Source organism: Phyllobates terribilis, unplaced genomic scaffold (genome assembly GCF_046119375.1).
Source record: "Phyllobates terribilis strain yellow unplaced genomic scaffold, ASM4611937v1 Scaffold_2__4_contigs__length_985480577, whole genome shotgun sequence".
NCBI lineage: Eukaryota > Metazoa > Chordata > Amphibia > Anura > Dendrobatidae > Phyllobates > Phyllobates terribilis.
Window position 1 is genome coordinate 475,311,745 of NW_027362762.1, and position 19,600 is coordinate 475,331,344.

Sequence of the window (19,600 nt, forward strand, 5' to 3'; positions counted from 1 at the left end):
TTGAAGGAGGGAGTATGCATCCCAGAAATTAGCAGGTGCAAAGCAGGCAAATAAAGAAAAAAAATGTAGCAATCTGCATAAAGCTAAAGATTGTGTTACGTTTGAAAGGTTTTTCTTTCTAATGAGATTGGAGGTCTATTAACTGTCTACAACCATAAGAACAATCCCCCCAAAAATTCTGTAAAACAATTAAAAAAAAAAACTAACAGTAGGAATGGAGGTTGGCCTGAGATAATAATAATTTTTTTCCAATTTGGGAAGACCATCGTCAATGCAATTTGCTACCAGTCTGTGTAGTCACTGTCATGACAGGTGGGCTCATACAGCTTGTTAAATGACTACAATAGTTAGCGATTTGAGCTGCATATTTTGAAGAAATGTAATTTAAAGTACCCTTGTATGCATACTCAAGGAGCGGTGAATTTTTATGTCCATGTGCTTTCGCACTGCAGTCATGGCACATTTTCACCTACAGATTTGATTTCATTTGTTAAGAAGTCACTAGCTAACCTCTCCAAAGAATGGATTATTATTCATGTGATATACAATCTAGTTTATTCGTATGAGGGAATCTTTAAAGCTTCAAATTTGGCAAGGAAATTCAAAGCGCATCGAAGTTAATGTTCCTTTTTCTAGTGTGAGCTCTTTCAAGACTGTAGTGCATAATGTAGTGTTTTTTTGTTTTTTTTAAATAAGTTAAAAAGTTATAATACACACATACAAATATTAATATAAATATTCAAGATGTTCAACTGTACACTACCCCGCATTCTCCTTTCTGCATGCCCTATCGCTTGACAACTTCCTTCATATTTTTTCACACTGTGGTGGGGTTTCTGGCACAGAGGACTGGGAGGTCTCTGAGGTCACTGCACAAAAAGTGACATTACGATGCGTGCTGTGACATCAGAGGTCTTCTCAGTGCCGGAAGCCCCAATGCAGAAAAAGGATGTTTTGCAACAGTGGAAAGCAGACAGAAGAGGCTGCAGAAGGACAGAGGAGTTGCGAGGAGACGAGACAAAAAAATATAATAAAAGTGATGGTTAACCTTTTACCTGGTTCTCCACAATTCAGCAAAATGGAGGCCTGAAATTCTATGAAATGAACTGCAAATATAATCAGATTCAGGAGAATCCGATTTTTTTGCAACATTTGAGGCGAATTTAGTACATTTTACCTATGTTAATGTTTTAAATAAAACCTTTTTCTTTGTCATTACCATTTTTCAATACCATCAAATTTATTCTTGTAAAAGGAATGATCATTGAAAACAATTAAATGAGAGACAAAAGAAAAGCATTCCATTCTATTTACAACATAAAATGGCAAAAATGCTGATCAGCCAGTTCCCCGAGATATATAAATAATGACCTTACAGTTTACAAGTAGGTTGGAGTAACTGTTAACCCTACTTAAAGGGAAGCAATCATCAGAAAACGACCGGTTTAAATCAGTTTTTTTGTGCTACATGTATTTTTTGCTTTTAAATTCAGTACTTTGCAAAGGTTTTAGGCAAGGGTGGAAAGATGCTGTAAGGTGAAGAATAATTTTCAAAAATAGAAGTGCTCATTTACTTTTATCAATTAACAAAATACAAAGTGAATGAGTAAAAAAGAGAAATCTAAATCAAAATCAATATTTTGTGTCACCAGCATTTGTCTTCAAAACGGAATTGATATGTTAAATCTTCAAGATACACTTCCACTCAGTATTTGTAAGTATTTGGCAGTGAGGTCATCCCAAACATTTTAGAGAACTAACTGCAGATATTCTATGGATGTAGGAAATTTGCAAATCCTTCTGCCTCTTCATGTAATCCCCCATAGGCTCGATTATGTTGAGATTGAGGCTTTGGAGGGGCCATATTATCACTGCCAGGGATTCTTGTTCTTCTTTATGATGAGAATAGTCCTTAACTGCTTCCCGACCGCTCACTGTATATAAACGTTGGCGCTGCTTGGGCTCTTTGCAGCGCTGACGTTCATAAACGGTCGGTGGTCCTTCAGTGCTCAGGACCCCCAGGGTCCTGCAAGCACTGCGGGTGCGGTGAAGAGCAGTAGCTCTGACAGAGGACATCATCGGGACATGATTAGATCAGTTCCCAATGATGTTAACCCTTTGCTATCTTCTAGATGCCTCGATCCATAGCGATCACGGAATTTAGGAGATAATGAGAGGAGAGTGGGTCGTCCACTCTTCTTTCCGACGGCTCCCGTAATGCCTGATAGGACCTGGCGTTGTCATTGCAGCTGGAGGTCACATGATGACCTCCGGGTCTGCCATGCACGGTGTCCTGCTAGGCTCAGCCAGCAGCTGAAGTCTAGTAGGAGATACTGACAGTGTAAAACTGTCAGCTGAGCACTCATGCAATGCAATAATAATAATTTGTATTCATATAGCACCAACATATTCCGCAGCACTTTACAATACCATGTCTATTGCATGAGAACAGTGATTAGAGAAATAAAAATTGAAGTCCCATACAGCGACTAAGTAAAAATGAAAAAAAAAAAGTCTAAAAATGTTTTCCCAAAAAAATTTAAACCAATAAATCCATATATTTATGCAAAAACAAAAAAAAGTACACATATTTGGTATTGCCGCATCCAGAACAATCCGATCTATAAAACTGTCACAATAATTAACCCCTTCTGTGAACACCGTAAAAAAAAATAAAAAAAAGGAGCAAAAAACTATGCTTTTTCATCATATCGCCAAACAAAAAGTGGAATAAAATGGCATCAAAAAGCCAAATGGAAATAAAAATGGTACTGCGGAAAATGTAATTTTGTCCTGCCCAAAAAAAAAAAGCCGCCATACAGCTCCATCAGCCGAAAAATAAAAAAAAGTTATAGCTCTCAGAATAAAGCGGTGCAAAAATTTTTTTTTCCTATGCAATAGTTTTATAGTGTAGAAGCGCCAAAACATAAAAAAAACTATATAAAAGTGTAGTATCGCTGTAAACATAAAATAAAGCTGCCTTATCACTTTTACCACAAGCAGAACAGCATAAAAAAATCCTCTAAAAACAAATCCTGAACTGCTGTTTTTTGTTCATTTTACCTCCCAAAAAAACGGAATAGAAAGAGATCAAAAAATGTCACGTACCCAAAAATGGTACCAATTAAAAGATCAACTCATCCCGCAAAAAACAAGCTGTCACATGACTCTGTAGGCCGAAATATGCAAAAATTATTGCTCTCAAAATATAGTGATGCGAAAACTAGATTTTGAAAAAAAAAAGGGTCTTTTAGTGTGTGACAGCTGTCAATCATAAAAACCCCACATGAAACTGGTATCGCTGTAATCGCACCGACCCGAAGAATAAAGTCGTCTAATCACTTATATCACACGAGGAACGGCGTAAAAAATAAATAAAACCAATTCTTCACCTGCTGCTGATTTGTTTATTATGTCTCTCAAAGATGGCAGTAAGGCTCTGCTCACATTTATCCTGTGCTCTGCGCTGAGCGCTTACACCGGGGTTTCCGGGTAAATCTCAGAAATACGTGATTCAGACAGAACCCACGGCGGAAGATTCCCTGTCATGAGGCAGATAGAGGCACTGTGGACTTCTGGCCTGTGATCCCACGGTGTCAGTTTTTTTAGGCGTGCATAAAAGTGCAGTTGGCCACAGTTTTGTGCACTTCTGAAAAAAAAGGGACACCGCTAAACAGAGGCCAGAAGGAGTCCAGAGTAACTGATGACCCATTATAGTGAATGGATCCCGCGGGGGTTTCATATGAATTACATCACTTGAAGATTTAGATGGAAACCCCGATGTAAGTGCTCAGCCTAAAGCGCTGGATAAACATTATGTAAAATGTTCCCAATAAAAGCTTCAACTTAGTCCTCCAAAAAAGCTAGTCCCCACTCAGGTCCGTCATCTGTTAAAAATATAAGGGACTTCCAAGTTACTGGTAGCACAAAGGCTCTGGAAAAGCGAAATGGCCCTTGCCCCCCCAAAAGAAATTCAGAAAATTTTGTGCTCCCAAATCCAAATTCCTCCTTCCCGTCTGAGCCCCACAATGTGCATGTCTCCAGATGCATGTCTCCAGAAGCATGAGCTGGGCACAACGTACTGGTCACTACAGCGTACTGGTCACTTCAACGGCAGTTTGAAATTTTCACTCCGCAACATCCACTGCTGCTTGTTTCTGGAAAAGACCCATGGAGTCAAAATAGTCACTACACCTGTAGGTAAATTCCCAAAGGGGTATAATTTCCAAAATGGGGTCACTTGTCGGGGGGGATTCTGCTCTTCTAGCACTTAGGGGCTGTGTATATGGAGTCCGCAAACTATTCTACAATAATTTGTTCTCCAAGAGTCAAATAGTGCTCCGTCCCTCCCGGGTCTCGCCATATGGCTAAGTGGTACTGTACAGCCACATATGGGGTATTGCCACGTTTAGAAGAAATTGTGTGATTTCGGCACCATTTTTACCCATTGCCCTGTGTGAAAATGTAAAATCTGAGGCTAAAACAATTTTTGTGGTAAAAATATAATTAGTTTTTCTTCACTGCCCAATGGTATAAATTAAAAAATAAAAAAAATACTCACTACTTCCCTACATGAATTCCTTGAGAGGTATAGTTTACAAAATGGTGTCACTTGTGGGGGTTTCTACCGTTTCGACATGTCAGCGACTCCTCAACTATGACATGGTGTCTCCAACCTATCCCAGCCAACATAGCGCTCCTTTCTCTTCCAAACCCTGCAGTGTGCCAAAGCAGTAGTTTTCCACCAAATATGGGGTATCTGCATACTCAGGATAAATTGCACAACAAATTTCATGGTGCAATTTCTCCTGTTATCCTTATGATAATGCAAAATTAGGGGATGAAAAACATTTTTTGTGGGAAAAACGTAAAAATTTTATTTTTACGGCTCAATATTATAAACTTCTGTGAAGTACCTGGGGGTTCAAGGTGCTCACCACACATCTAGATGAGTTCCCTAAGGAGTCTATTTTCCAAAATGGTGTCACTTGTGGGGGGTTTCCACTGCTTAGGCACATCAGGTTCTCCCCAAATGCGACATGGCGTCCGCTAATTATTCAAACAAATTTTACATTCAAAAAGTCAAATGGCGCTCCTTCCCTTCCAAACCCTGCCGTGCGCCCAAACAGTGGTTTTCCCTCACATATGGGGTATCAGTGCGCTAATGAGAAATTGCACTACAAATTGTGTATTCCATTTTTTCCTGTTACCCTTGTGAAAATAAAAAAATTTGGGTCCAAAGTAACATTTTTGTGAAAAAAAGTTAAATGTTCATTGTTTTCTTCCACATTCCAAAAATTCCTGTGAAGCACCTAAAGGGTTAACAAACTTCTTGAATGTGGTTTTGAGCACCTTGAGGGGTGAAGTTTTTAGAATGGTGTCACTTTTGGGTATCTTCTGTCATAAAGTCCCCTCAAAGTCATTTCAAATAAGATGTGGTCCCTAAACAAATGGTTTTGTAAATTTTGTTGGAAAAATGAGAAATCGCTGGTCAATTTTTAACCCTTATAACTTCCTAACAAAAAAAAAAAAATGTTGGTTCCAAAATTGTGCTGATGTAAAGTAGACATGTGGGAAATGTTATTTATTAACTATTTTGTGTGACATAACTCTCTGATTTAAGGGCATGAAAATTCAAAGTTTGAAAATTACGAAATTATCAAAATTTTCACCAAATTTCCGATTTTTTCACAAATAAACGCAAGTCATATCTTAGAAATGTTACCACTATCATGAAATACAAGAGGTCAGGAAAAAACAATGTCAGAATAAGTGGGATCTGTTGAAGCGTTCCAGAGCTATTACGGTCAGAATTGAAAAAATTGGCCTGTCACGAAGGCAAAAATAGGTTCTGGCGCAAAAGGGTTAATGACATTGGATGCATGTTTGGGATTGTTATCCTGCAGCAGAATTAATTTGGATTTAATCAGATGCCTCCCTGATGGTATTGCATGATGGATAATTATCTGCCTATATTTCATCAGCAATGAGGTCACCAAGAAATGGACAAATGTTGAGTGCTGTAGATGGTTAGTCAAGGAAACATAGTAAAATAGATGAAAGACTAATCATGCTTACTACCTTTTGAAATCAGAAGATGTCCAGCAGTGCCATAAGCTCAGAACAGGTAGCAGCCAGTGGGAGCCAGCTATACCCATATACTGTTCAGAGAAATCTGGCCAGAAGTGATCTTTATGGAAGAATTGCAGCCAAAAACTATACCTTGAACATAAAAACAAGGCCAAGTGACTCAACTATGGACTATACATAGTTTAAGTGGTGCAGAAAAATGGAAGCAGGTGCACTGGACTACGGAGTCTAAATGTGATATGGCTGTAACATAAGACAGTTTGTTCGCCAAAGGGCTGAAGACCAGTACAATAATGAATGTCTGCAGGTAACACTGAGGTTCCTTGCAAGTTTTGGGCTGCACTTCATCAAATGGAGTTGAGAATCTGGTTAAGATTAATGGTTTCCTCAATACTGAAAAATACAAATACTTAAGCATTACGCAATACCATGATGGAGTTGGTAGATTTTCTCCAAATTTATTCTGCAGGACAACAACCCCAAACATGAAAAGAGAAGGAGTTGCACAAGCCTTCATCGGCACTTGTTTTCGGCTCTGCCTGCAGTAGGGCAAAGCATAGTGCGCAGTTGTGAGATTTCACCCGGCTATGTGGATGACCCAGGAGGTGTTATCCACGTCGATCAAAGCAGGAGAACAAAGAGCAGCAGCCTGGAGGAGGGATAAAGAGCCCAGAAAGGATGCCTATCGCACCGGACCAGCATAATTAACATGCAGCGCAGGACAACTTTAAAATGTTTTTGGGTAGTATACAGGGGGAGTCAGGGAGTTATATAACTATTTATGTAATGCAGCACAGGCGCTGATAAAGATGATTGTTTTAGATGACACATGACAAAACTGGTGACAGGTTCCCTTTAATCATACTGACATGGAGAGTCTTCATTCCATGTCATTTTTACCGCACAATAAGAGCCAGAAAAACAAAACCCAATAAACAAATGTTGGAAGGGTTTTTTTTTTTTTTGCAATCTCACAGCACTTGAAATTTTGTTCCCGTTTTCCAGGACATTGTATGATGTTTTTTGTGGAACAGGTTAAACTTTTAAATGAGAAGCCATCATACGTTTATGTTGACAGAAAGCTGAAAAAAACCATATGGCTAATGATAAAAGGGGAGGAAAAAACGAAAATGCAAAAATGAAAATTGGCTGCTGCAGGAAGAGGTTAAACAATGGGTCATTTTCTGATCAAAGTTTCCCTTTAACAGTGTAGGAAAAACAAAAACTTAAAGGATAGACTAACATTTACTGTGTAGAAATAGCACACAAGGTCTATACCTTATAATTTACTTAAATGTTGACACCTTATTGCTCCAACTGCCGGATCCGTTCCTCCACCATGCTTTTTTGATGCCTCTGGCTTATTGGATTTTGCTTCCATCCTGTGGAGTCTGTCCTGTACAAATTGTCACTTGAATATTTTCTTCTAGAATTTAAATTATCATCAACCTGGTTTGAAATAAAAAGATTCATTGATAGAATGAAAGGAAAGGGTATAAGAAGAAAATTGGTTAAAATATTTATGAAACACAGACTGGGTACATAAGCCCTACCAGACGTAAGGTGATGGTGAATAATATTTTATACGTTAAAAGAAATCACGGAATATGAGGAAATCGCTGCATTCCATAGGTTCAAGCATACACTGTACACATTCTACAAACTGGAGATTGCAAAGCACTAAAAACATCTTGTTCATCTCAAAAAGTCAGAACAGTGCAGCTAAAGCAGTATGCAAATGCAGTAGCAAAAACATAAGACAAATCCTTCTAAAACATAAAACAAAAATTGAATACCTACATCAAAACTAGAACGAGTCCAAGAGGCTTGTCCTGATGTTACCGATCTGCTTGAAGTGTTTCGCCTTGTTAGAATTTCTGTTGCACTTAAACTGCTTTGGCTTCTTTTAGAGATATATTCCGGTACAGCGCTCGAACTGTTTACAGTCGAAACTCTATTTCTTGAGTAGAACTCACTAGTATGTGACCTTGAAGGATTGTCGTCATCAAAACATGATTTTCGTCTAGTCTTGGGATCCAGGTCATCTTTTTCATTACCAAGTCTGTCCAGTTCCTCTGTGGAACCAAAACCTCCTTTTCTCCAGGAGCTTTTACTTGTTACATATTTACTTTCAAAATTATTTGTTCCTCTTATATTATGACTTTTCCATGAGACCGTACTTGGATCCAGATTCTTGCTCACTTCCCGACGATTCCAAGCCATATCCTTATCTGCCACCTTTAAGATCATGTCATCTTTGATTAAAGAGATTTCAAGTGGAATATTGATGTTGTTTTTTAGCGGCTGATCATTTGCAGACAATCTAATATTACTTGTGGAAGTATGTCTTTCTCTAGTGATCTCATCTGTGTTTGTGCGAGAAGAAATGGATTCAGATGGATAAATTTTTATACTACTCACTTTGTTAGATGTTCTGCTTACATCGGAGCTTGACCTTGCTGTGTAGTCACTCATAATTTCTTTCACATCTCTTTCAATTATAATAGGCTTAATAACTACAGTTGATTGTAATGATTCTCGTGGACTGCATGATCTTGGTGGAGTGTGAGAATTTATCTCTGTATTATCGGAGCTTTCAGAAGATATTTTCCTAGAACGTCCTGTCTCCTTTGGACTGGAATAGCTGTGATTTTCAAAAGAGGAATGCCTAGCACTATCCAGGTTTAAGACTTTCTCTCTAGAACTTGACTGTCTCTTTGTATGCAGTCCTGAAAGCCTAGTCCTTTTCTCAGGATCTCTGTGGTCTGACATTTCTAAAATAATAGGCTTTTCAGGAATTTGTGGTTTTGAGGCCCTAGTTCTTGTTTTATCCCTACCATAGGAAGATCTGTGTGTACTTGAGGTCTGACTTATTTGTGGACTGGTTTCTTCATGACTTGAAGCTGTTGATTTAGGGTTTTGTTCAACATTAGTGACACTATCTTCCCGGACAAAAATGCCTCCATATCGCGACAGTCTATCCTGAGAGGAGGACTTTTTCTCTACATCTCCCGAGTTCATCTGGAATTTTGATTCAAATACAATATCTGTGCTTGTTGGAGCATCACTAACTTTTGGACTAAGGTTATTCAATTCTGAGTGCAGTGCTGAGGTTAACAAGCTGTTCTCTTTTGGAATAGTTTTTTCAGTGTCAACTATAGTCTTTGAAATGTCACCAGAGGTCCCCTTTTCAATATCTTCATTTTCCAAAGAAATCTCCTTATTTGGCGAAAGTTTAATGGAATAATCTTCACCAAAAAACTTCATAGATCTGTCTGTCTGTTTTGATGTAGACCCTTTCCAGGACTTTTGTGGAGCTTGTTCTTTAACAGCGGGTGGATATCGACTTAAAACAGATGGCTGGTCTTTAAGTTTCTTAGCATCGTTATGCACAATGCCAAAATCTTTACTACTTGAAAAATAGGAGAGCACAACCTTCTCCTCTTTCTTTAGATTTCCAGTTATATCAATAAGATTGGACCTTGAAGTTTTTCTACTGCTTGAACTAGAGTTTGAAAGTTGTCTCTTAAATTCTGAATTTCTATATCTTTCAGTTTTAAGTGGCTGAGGTGATAAATCTTGTGCACTATATTTTGAAATAGACTCAGTAGATGCAACTTTACTTTTTGCTCTATCACTTTTATATCTACTTCGTGAGAGGTCTTCAGTTTCAAGAATCCCATTTTCAATTTCTTTATACTGACTGGTTTGTCTTTGTAACGTTTGTAATTCTTCAGTAACCAGTTTGTTTTTATTCTGTTCACTTATATAGCTTTCTTGTAATTCACGGTGTTTCTCTTTTAACTGTTTTAATTCTTGCTCAAGCCCCTCATAGTGTTTTAGCCTATTCTTAAGTTTTTCAATTTCTTGGTTAAGTTCTTTTATTTTGTTATCTTCTTGGTAGTTGTTTTTCTCATTTTCATTGTTGCTGCTTGTCTGAATTTCTGACTGCTTAATGTAATCAAATCCAACTCTTTGCAATGAATTAGATGTTAGGCCATCTTCAATGTTGAATTTGTTATGCTCTACATGCTGATCAGTGGACCTCTCCAAAGCATTGGATTCATTTCTACTTCGCTCCCCTGTGATTTTTCCCTTCATTTCCAATTCTTCTTTAAGTTCTAAAATTATTTTTTCACTATGCTTTTCTTTTTCTAGCAAAATTTTCTTTTCATTAGCAAAACTAAGGGTCAAAGACTTAATTTTCTCCAGCTCACTTGTTAAAAACTGTTCAGTTTTATCCAGTTTACTTTCAGATGATTCCAGTTCTTTAACTCTGGCTTTAAGTATTTCCAGTTCAGACGATAACTTTTTAGACATGTTTTTTTCTTCATTCAAACTAAGACTTAGCTGAGTGCAGTCACTTTTGCTCTTGTTGAAAGCCTCTTCTAGCTTCTCAAGCTCACCCATTCTTTTTTGGAGCTGCTCAATTTCCAGTCTAAGTTCTTGGGCAACATTTTCCGCATTTTCCAGTTTCTCTTTTATTAGTCTACACAAATCCTCTGCTTTCTTCACTTCTTCATCTTTTCCCTCAATCTTGAGCACTCTTTTTCTCAAAGCTTCTGCTTCTACTAACAAGCTAGAATTACTCCCCTCTGCCTGTATAATTTTATCCTGAAGGTCAAGGACTTCATCTTCAGCTTTTTGTAGATTTCTTGTTGCTTCTTCCAAATCATCTAAACGTCGACCAAGACTTTGTAGTTTAAAACGTAAATGACGACTTGAATGCTCCATTTTTTTATTCTCCACAAAAAATAAATTGTGACTTTAGTCCTTAAAAGTTCAATTGTTTAGTTAAGACTTTACTAGTTTCAGAATTATCCTTTTTCTTCTTGAGGAGCACACTTTATAAGACATCCAGAGACCATCTTAACCTACAATACAAAAGTTTAGGTTACTTAGATTTAAAATCATGTGTATATATCATAATAGCTTGTTAAAATGTGGTAACCAGATAACCATCTAAACATATTCCATGTTTTAAACTAAGTAAAGTAAAAGTATGTCAAGTAAAATTATAGTGTGGGAGTTTGTCATAGTGGGAGATACTCTCAGCAGCAGAGAGAAAGGGGGTACCAAGTTCCTCTACAACATTTCCATGTGCCAATAGGTTATATGAAAAGAGTTTTCCTACTTGGGAACTTACACATGCCTAATCAACAAGGATGTTATACAAAACAAACAAATATTCACTCAACATGCCCAAACCAATATGCTTTGCATTGCAAGAAATCTAATGAAAAGGATAAAAATGGAAATGCATATAAGGTGTGATTGTATTAACACTAGAACTACTGATGGAGTCATTTTGACTCCTTTCGTTTTTTTATTTCTCTTCTGTGACTACATTTTTCAGAATTCCGGCTTGAAACTCGGTGACTTTTCCTCAAATATGATGTGAAAAAAGATTTTGTGAGAATAAATAATTTTGGTGAAAAATTTGCGCGTTTTTTTCAAAATTTACCAAGAACTACTGAAGAGAGTCATTTTGACTCCCTACTATATTTTGAGGTCCTTTTGTCACTAAATGTTGCTATAAAGTTTTGTGCATAATTTTTTCACTCTGTCTTATTTACCCTGATGTTCATATAGATGTAGTTCAATTTACATGTCAACTTTTCACATTTTCCTTGTGTTTTACTTGCTTGTATTACTGTGTAATGCTGAACAAAATAGCTTGTTTACTCTAGGCTCTTATCTTATGCTAATGAAGGGTGGTGTTTTTCTAAGGTCCTAGCAGGAGACAGTATTCTGGATAGTAACTTTACTTTCAGTTCAGCTGAAGAGACAAAGAACAGACGCAGACATACGAGCTCTGAAGACTCATACAGGTATGAATTGTTATGAAATAGTTTAGCTGTCTGTCAACTGATTCAGCCCACCTGCTTTTGAAGGTGGCAGAACAGTTATTATTTCTTTTAGTTTTCATTTCATTTCTATTTTTCAGCAGGGAACTATATAGAATTATGGAATTTGTGAGGAATATGGAGAGAAGACGTTTGATAAAGCCTCAGGATATTCTGGCTACTTTGCAATCCATACCGGAGGATGAATCGGAATCCGAATTGCAGGAACATGTATTTGATTCTGACAGTGATGAAGATTTCATTCCTCAGAACATATCAAGTGAATCTGAAGACTCAGAAGGAACAAATCCAGAAGGTAAGTAGTTATGTGTATTTATTTGTTCTTCCACACACTGAGTTAGAGCCTGTGCACACTAGCAGAATTCTGGCTGAATAGCCATCTGGATATTCTTGCCGCAATACAGGCCGTACCTGCCTGCTCATGCCTGAAGCTCCGCTCCGAACCCCGGGCTGGAGCCGCTGTCAGGGACAGAGCAGCGCTTGCTTACGCGCGAGCACGGCTCCGTCCCAGACAGCGGCTCCAGCCCGGGGTTCGGAGCGGAGCTTCAGGTATGAAACTCCGCTCTGTACCTGAGCGGGCAGGTACGGGCCGGATTGTGGTGAGAATATCCGGTCGGATATTCCGCCGCTAATCCAGCCAGTGTGCACGGACCCTTACAAAACAAAAATTCTAAATATTCATCAACTTTTTTACAGATATTCCAAGCACATCAACTGGGGATCGGGCTCATGCAGTTATGTTGCCTCGTGACCATCCTCCTGGTCGTGGACAGAAAAAATCAGCAAAACGTCCCAGAAATGAAAGAACAACAGATAACGATAGCGGCGAAGGTAATGCAACAACAAACACCAGAGAAGGCGAATCTGAAGGAATACTAGTTTCAGCGGATGGTATTCAATGGAAACCTGTTGAAATTGGAGAACACTTGCCTGGTAGGCGTGACAGCCAAAATATTCTTCGAGAAGCACCTGGCCCTACAGGATACGCCAGAAGAAATATCATTATCGATAGTCCTTTGAGCGCATGGCGTTTATTTTTTGATTCATATATATTGACCCATATAAAGAACTGTACGCTTGCAGAAGCATGCAGGAACAATAATTTACAGTTTACTCTATCTGATGAGGAACTAGATGCATTCATTGCGATATTCTATGCTCGTGGAATATCTGGCACGAACCGTCACTCGATTAGCAGTATTTGGTGTAATGACTGGGGAATACCGTTTTGCAAAGCGACAATGTCTAGGGACCGCTTTGTTGAAATTATGAGGTTTCTCAGATTTGATGAGAAATCTACTCGATCGGAGAGACTGCAAACGGACAAGTTTGCTCTATTTTCTACTGTGTGGGACAGGTTTATTGAAAATTTTATTGCGTGTTACAAACCTGGCCCATACATAATGGTGGATGAGCAACTTTTCCCAAGCAAAACTAGGTGTCCATTCACGCAGTACATGCCTTCCAAACCAAATAAATATGGCCACAAATATTGGCTAGCTGTTGATAAGAGGAGCAAATATCTGGCAAATGGCTTCACTTATCTAGGCAAAGATGACACACGCCGTGCTGAGGACCGTTTAGCTGACCATGTGGTAATGAAGTTATTGGACCCGTTTTTGAAAAAAGGTCGCAATGTTACAACCGATAATTATTTTACTTCAGTAAAATTAGCTAAACAGCTAAAAAGCAAAGGAACAACCATCGTGGGAACACTGAACAAGATAAGGCGAGAAGTGCCTAAAGAAATAAAATCCATGAAAGAGGAATTGTACAACACTAAAGTGTTTAGAAATGAAGACAATTTTACACTTACAGTATATCAAGGAAAGCCCAACAAAAATGTTGTCATTTTGAGTTCCGTCCATCCAGATGTTGTTGTTGCGTCTGATTCCGCTAAAAAAACTCCAGAAACGGTAAAGTTTTACAATGAAACAAAATATGGAGTAGATGTAGTGGATCAGATGGCACGAAAATATACCACACGAACATGCACAAGGAGATGGCCTGTTCATGCATTTGAAAATGCCTTAGACTTTGCGGGTATAAATGCATGGATAATATTCAAGGAGATTACCCACCAAAAAATGTCACGCAAGGCATTTTTGCAAACGCTTGTGAGAGAGTTGAGTGGTCCTTATGTCACAGATAGGGAAAAGGGTTCCACGTCCCAAGTTTCTACATGCTCAGAAGTGATGGTTTAAACAAAATTTTGCCAGATCAAAGAAAAGTGCAAGAAAAATAGATCTGTCGGAAATTGTAAGACTTGTGGTAAGTCTTTGTGTGGGCAATGTACTGCCATAAATCAAAGGCAATGCCTAAAATGCAAAACACCAAATGTTTAGAAGGTGAATTCTGCGCCATATTTTCATTTTTATGCTCCTCCACCTACATTTTCTCTGCTTTTTGTTCTTCAGTTGTTGTTTATATGTGTGCACTTGAATAAAAAAAAATGTTTGAAAAACGTCTATTATAATTATTGTTATTTTCTGTAGAAAAATAAGAAAAGCAGAAAAAAAACAATCAAAAGCATTACTGTTGGATCTCACAATAATAATACATTACAAAAAATATAATTATTAATAAATAACCACAAATGAAACTCTAAAAATAAACGAAAACAAGCAAGGAGTCAAAATGACTCCTTTCAGTAGTTCTAGGCGGGGTCACGAGTCCAGTAGTCCTAGTGTTAAGTATAGATTATACATACACATGCCTGCAAATGAACATTTTATCATGTAATCAAAGTTCTTAGTTCTCAACCAAACACAGCAGATGACTGCATGACCTGAATCAGCAATTATATGACACAGTAAACCCATCTGTTTAAGCTGGTGCTGAGGATACAAAAAAAATTAATAAAAAATGAAAACTAACTCAAGCTTACAATTTTGGAAAGGCATTAACACAATAATATCCGATTAGTTTTTCTGCTAGGCCTTGCTTTGAGAAATATTTTTTTCTGGATTGTCTCAAAAACAGAATACCAATAAAGTACATGAAAGTGCCAAAAATAAAAACATTGAAAAAAGGAGAAAAAAAAAAAAACTACAGACTTATAAAAACACCAAATCTAGCAAAAAAACATGTTACCATTTTAATAGCAATAAATTGTATTGTAATGGCAGTCAGAGTTGTGAAGTCCACCATACACGGTAAGCTCCTACAGAAACATAATTTTTCTATTCAAGGAAGACTTTCACCATGATTCTACAGGCTACTGGGTCAATTTAAAAGGGCTGCTCTCAGGTTTAATATTTGGGAAAGCACCTCTCCCCTGTTGGGCGACATTGTCCTGACAAGTCACAGACTGGAATAGCAGTAAAGTTGCGCCGCTGGTCTAAACTGTGCACTCGCTGATTCAGCAGCATTCGAGGTGAACATAGACACTAAACCGGCCAGATCCTACATTCCAGTTAGCTTTAGGTCCATACTTACAGCACACTATTGAAAAGAGCCTGTAAGAACTGCACGTGTTCGGCCACAATGCTAGACTACAGTGATGGTCGGTAAGCTAGACAACGAGAGTAAACAAAATTAAAGAAAACCTCCATTCTTGAGAACGGAGGAGATTTTTTTTTTTCTTATAAGATTAGAACTGCAAAGTTACTTGTTTTTAAAAGCACTTTGCAATTTTTACAATTATTGATGTTGACACAACCCCTTTAAGTTTTCCTGTATTTGTAAAGAGTTGGTAAAAACAAGAACCTTGGAAACAAAGACCTAAACATTGGGAGAATGCCTTCATATCCACACTCAATTTCCCAAGGCTTGAGCTGCAACATGAGAAAAGTTACTAAATGCTCACTAGATTGTATTGGTGCTCAACAATGTAACACTCTATATTGCCCTCTGTGTATGATAGATGCTGGCATTGTGGAAGAAAGAGGGGTACTATGTTGCACATATGTTGGGATTGAGAATACCTTTTTGCCATTTTTCTTTCTACTTTTCAGACCATTATAGCAGGGAAAGGATACATGGCTCACCTTAAATTGTTTTATCATCAATTTATCCTAGCCCTATAGGGGGGACACAAAAGAGGAGCCGCCTCATAAGCTTTATCCGCAGCACGATCTATCATTCCAAAATATTGGAAATCCTCTGAGCCCCAACCCTGTTGGAATAGTATGGAGAGATGTCCAGTCTTCATAGGTAGCACTCTGTTAGCTGTATATGGAGATGGCTGCTCCTAGTAAGCACCTGTACACACCAGTCTTCTGTTTTGGATGTGACAGTCAGTTTTTTTCGTATATATGCATAGGCCTTCTGACGGAGCACTCCGCCTCTAAGCCACAGGCAGTTTTAATTACAGCAGGTTCTTACCTTCCCATTCACATGCAGACTTTAGACTCTAAGAGATTAGGTGTCGCTGACACCAAGCCCTTTGTTTAGTGATGAAGAGGTGTCAACCAGACACCATCATTACTAAACCTGTAAGTAAAGAGTTAAATAAACACACACACAAAGAATAAAACACTATTTGAAATACAACAGGCTTTTAAATCATTTAAAATTAACCAATATACTCACCTCAGGTCCGACGGTGATCCAAGGGTTAAAGTGATGTTCCAGGTTTCTTTTTTCAAATATCTTTATTTAGCTCCAAAAAGCATTCATTGCTGTACAAAAAAAGCATCAAAAACGCATGCAAAAACGCACCAAATCGCGGTAAAAACGTGCGTTTTTGCTGCCAAGAGGTGCAGAAACCTTGCATAAATTTCTGCAATCAAATACTGAACGTGCGCACATAGCCTTACACTGGCTGATTATTGGAAACAGGCGTTCCTAGGAAACAGGGTGCCAATCACCCAACAGCTCACCCTGGCTGATGGTGGTTGTTAAACGTCCACCCATAAGCAATACAGAAGCTGATCAGCTGTCCTTTAATTGTCTGTTTAGACAGGCCGACCTCACTTCCATGCACACAGCACGATTGTCCTGTGCTCAACAGACTGTCCTTCTTGGTAGCACATCGTGTTTACATAGAATGATGTGCTGCAGGGAACAATCAGAGTGTAGGGTTGCAGGATCATCCGGTCTCAATAAGCAATGTCCAGACCTCAGATGCAACAGGAAGAAAAACTCGCTTTTACTGGAGCAGTTGATTACAGCTCTCCACAGTTATTCAGTACACTGAGCCAACAGCCACTCGGTGTGATGACCCCAGCTCTTTTCCTGCAATGTGTAGCAGATCTCCTCACTCCTGCTACATATAGCACTATAAGTGCGCTAAAATGTCTCCCCTGAACCTGGGCCTTTATATCCATGACACCTCAGCCTTACAGGAAAGTACCTCAGCTCTCTTCCCACTGCTGGCAACTAAGGATTGTATCTAGACATCTCTCCTCTGATACTTAACTGACATCGTCTGGCAGTTGGGCACTTCGTGAACCGTGCAGGACACTATGTCCCATGCGGCTGCACAGGTTTCGCTGGAGTCACGACAACGACCACAGCAAAGGCACTGGCTGGCCTCCTTGATCTCCAGGAGAAGGAACACTGTGTCCCTGGGATTTAGTAGGTCTCCTGCAGAGCCTCCTACCCACCAGACTTCACAATGGCCCTTACACCAATTACATATGTGTGCGTATAAAGATGGCTAAAGAGCTGGCTTCTCTCACCATCAGAGTTCACAGATATTTGTGACGCCTGACTTTGCAGGGCACTATATTTATCTATACTACACTAAAGATTTAGGTAGGTGTGGAAAATATGCTGTAAAGTAAGAATGCTTTAAAAGAATAGAAATGTTAAATAGTTTGCATTTTATTGATTGATAAAAATAAAGTGAATTAACAAAAGTGAAATCTAAATTAAAAATCAATAATTTGGTGTGACCATTTTTTTCCTTCAAAACAGAATCAATTCTTCTAGGTACACTTGCACACAGTTTTTTGAAGGAACTCGTCAGGGAGCTTGTTCCAAACATCTCAGAGAACCAACCGCAGATCTATTGTAGATGTAGCCTTTTGCAAATCCTTCTGTCTCTTCATGTAAACCCACACAGACTCAATGTTGTTGAGATCAGGGCTCTGTAGGAGCAGTATCATCACTTCCAGGACTTCTTGTCCTCCTTACACTGAAGATGGTACTTGATGATATTGGCGATATGTTTGGGGTCATTGTCATGCTGCCAAATAAATTTGGAACCAAAAAAAAAACCAAAACGCTTCACTGATGTTATGGCTTTTAGACAGATCCATAATGCAATAACTATTTGCGGAAACCCAGACCCAAACTTGCAAGGAAGCTCTATTATGCTTCACTATTCCCTGATGACACTTATTATTGTGCTGCTCTCCAACCCTTCAGCGAACATATTTGGCTGCAACAGAATGCAGTATATCAAATTTTGACTCACTAGTTCAGAGCTTGTGCCGTCAAAAAAACAAAACACATAAAACCCTCATCTCTCCCCGTTCCCACACTGCTCCCGTCTCTGTAGTGTGTGGCCTGATGCTCTGCATAATGGGTGCGATGTAGTGACGTCATCACACTCACTGCGCTACCTTGTCAGAGCTCAGATGTACAGCAAGAATGATGGAGAAGGGAGCAGACAGCTCCCTGTTCAGTCTGTGCATTCAACTGTGTCTGCATTCAGTATGAAGACAAGTGTGATGTCGGGCGTAGGAAGCCCAATGCCTGTGCTGGCACTGCTCCCCACCTCATGGGTCCCATAGCGTCTGCATGGTCTGCCGCCATTGGTGGCACACCACTGGGCCAGACTTCTCTGAACATTAGATGGGTGTAACTGTTCCACTAGTTCTTGCCAGTTCTGAGCTGATGGCACTGCTGGGCATCTTCCTATTTTGATGAAAAGCATGATGTGTCTTTGATCTGCCCATTTCTTGGTGTTCTCATTGCTGAGACATACAGGCAGATACTTATCCATTATGCAACAATATCAGGGAGGTGTGCGACTCCAAATTTATTCACCAGCAGGACAACGACAAAGTGATGATATGGCCCCCTGATCTCAATGTTATTGGTAGGTCTTGGATTACATGAAGAAGGATTTGCGCAAGTCTACGTGCACAAAAGATCTGTATTTAAAATTAAAAAAAAAAAAGAAATAGAAATCTCGCAATTTTCACACGGTCTTTTTTTTTTTTTAATTTTATTCTTATTTTGTGTTAGTGTTAATTTCCTCACAGAACACATGCATTCTGAAAGAAAAAACATAATGTAGGGCCTTTTTATATAATACACTTATAGGAGCCCTTTCACTGTTGTTGGAAGAGGAAAGACAGATGCTATCTAATTTTAGCACAATTTCCTTGAGCTGGTATTAATTTCTGTAAAAAAAAAAAAAAAAATGTTTCTAATTACATAGCGTAGCATTTTTATCCCTATAATCTAGAAGTGAAATTGGGCCAATAGGCTTGTGGGTTTTATATGAACTATCAGCAAATGTAACTTAACCTACAGCAAGCAGACAATAGCTGTGATTGAACATTATGCACTGCAGTGGGCACTGCCATTTTGTGGGCATTTATGGACATTACAACCATTAGCAGCTGGGCTTTTCTTAGTCATGATCGTTTGGCATCGGCTTGCTTCACCAAGTTCTTGTGATGAGCTCCTCATTGTGATAGGTCAGTGAGTAATCTGAAGTACCCGAATAAGTGTACCAACCTCAA

The 19,600-nt window shown here is 38.7% G+C and overlaps 1 protein-coding gene across 3 annotated transcripts in view; it reads right to left on the reverse strand.

Annotated features, from left to right (window-relative positions):
- Positions 1-19,600, reverse strand: part of LUZP1 (leucine zipper protein 1) — a 95,712-nt gene that overhangs the window by 2,187 nt on the left and 73,925 nt on the right. For 2 of the 3 annotated variants that reach the window (XM_073665755.1, XM_073665757.1), the window contains exons 3-4: positions 7,891-10,964; positions 7,369-7,539 (exon numbers count right to left, since the gene is read on the reverse strand). In XM_073665755.1, the coding sequence (XP_073521856.1) occupies positions 7,396-7,539; positions 7,891-10,824 (3,078 nt within the window). In that variant the 5' untranslated portion in view covers positions 10,825-10,964 and the 3' untranslated portion in view covers positions 7,369-7,395. The remainder of the gene's footprint in view (positions 1-7,368; positions 7,540-7,890; positions 10,965-19,600) is intronic. The other variant, XM_073665756.1, reaches the window with a different exon arrangement.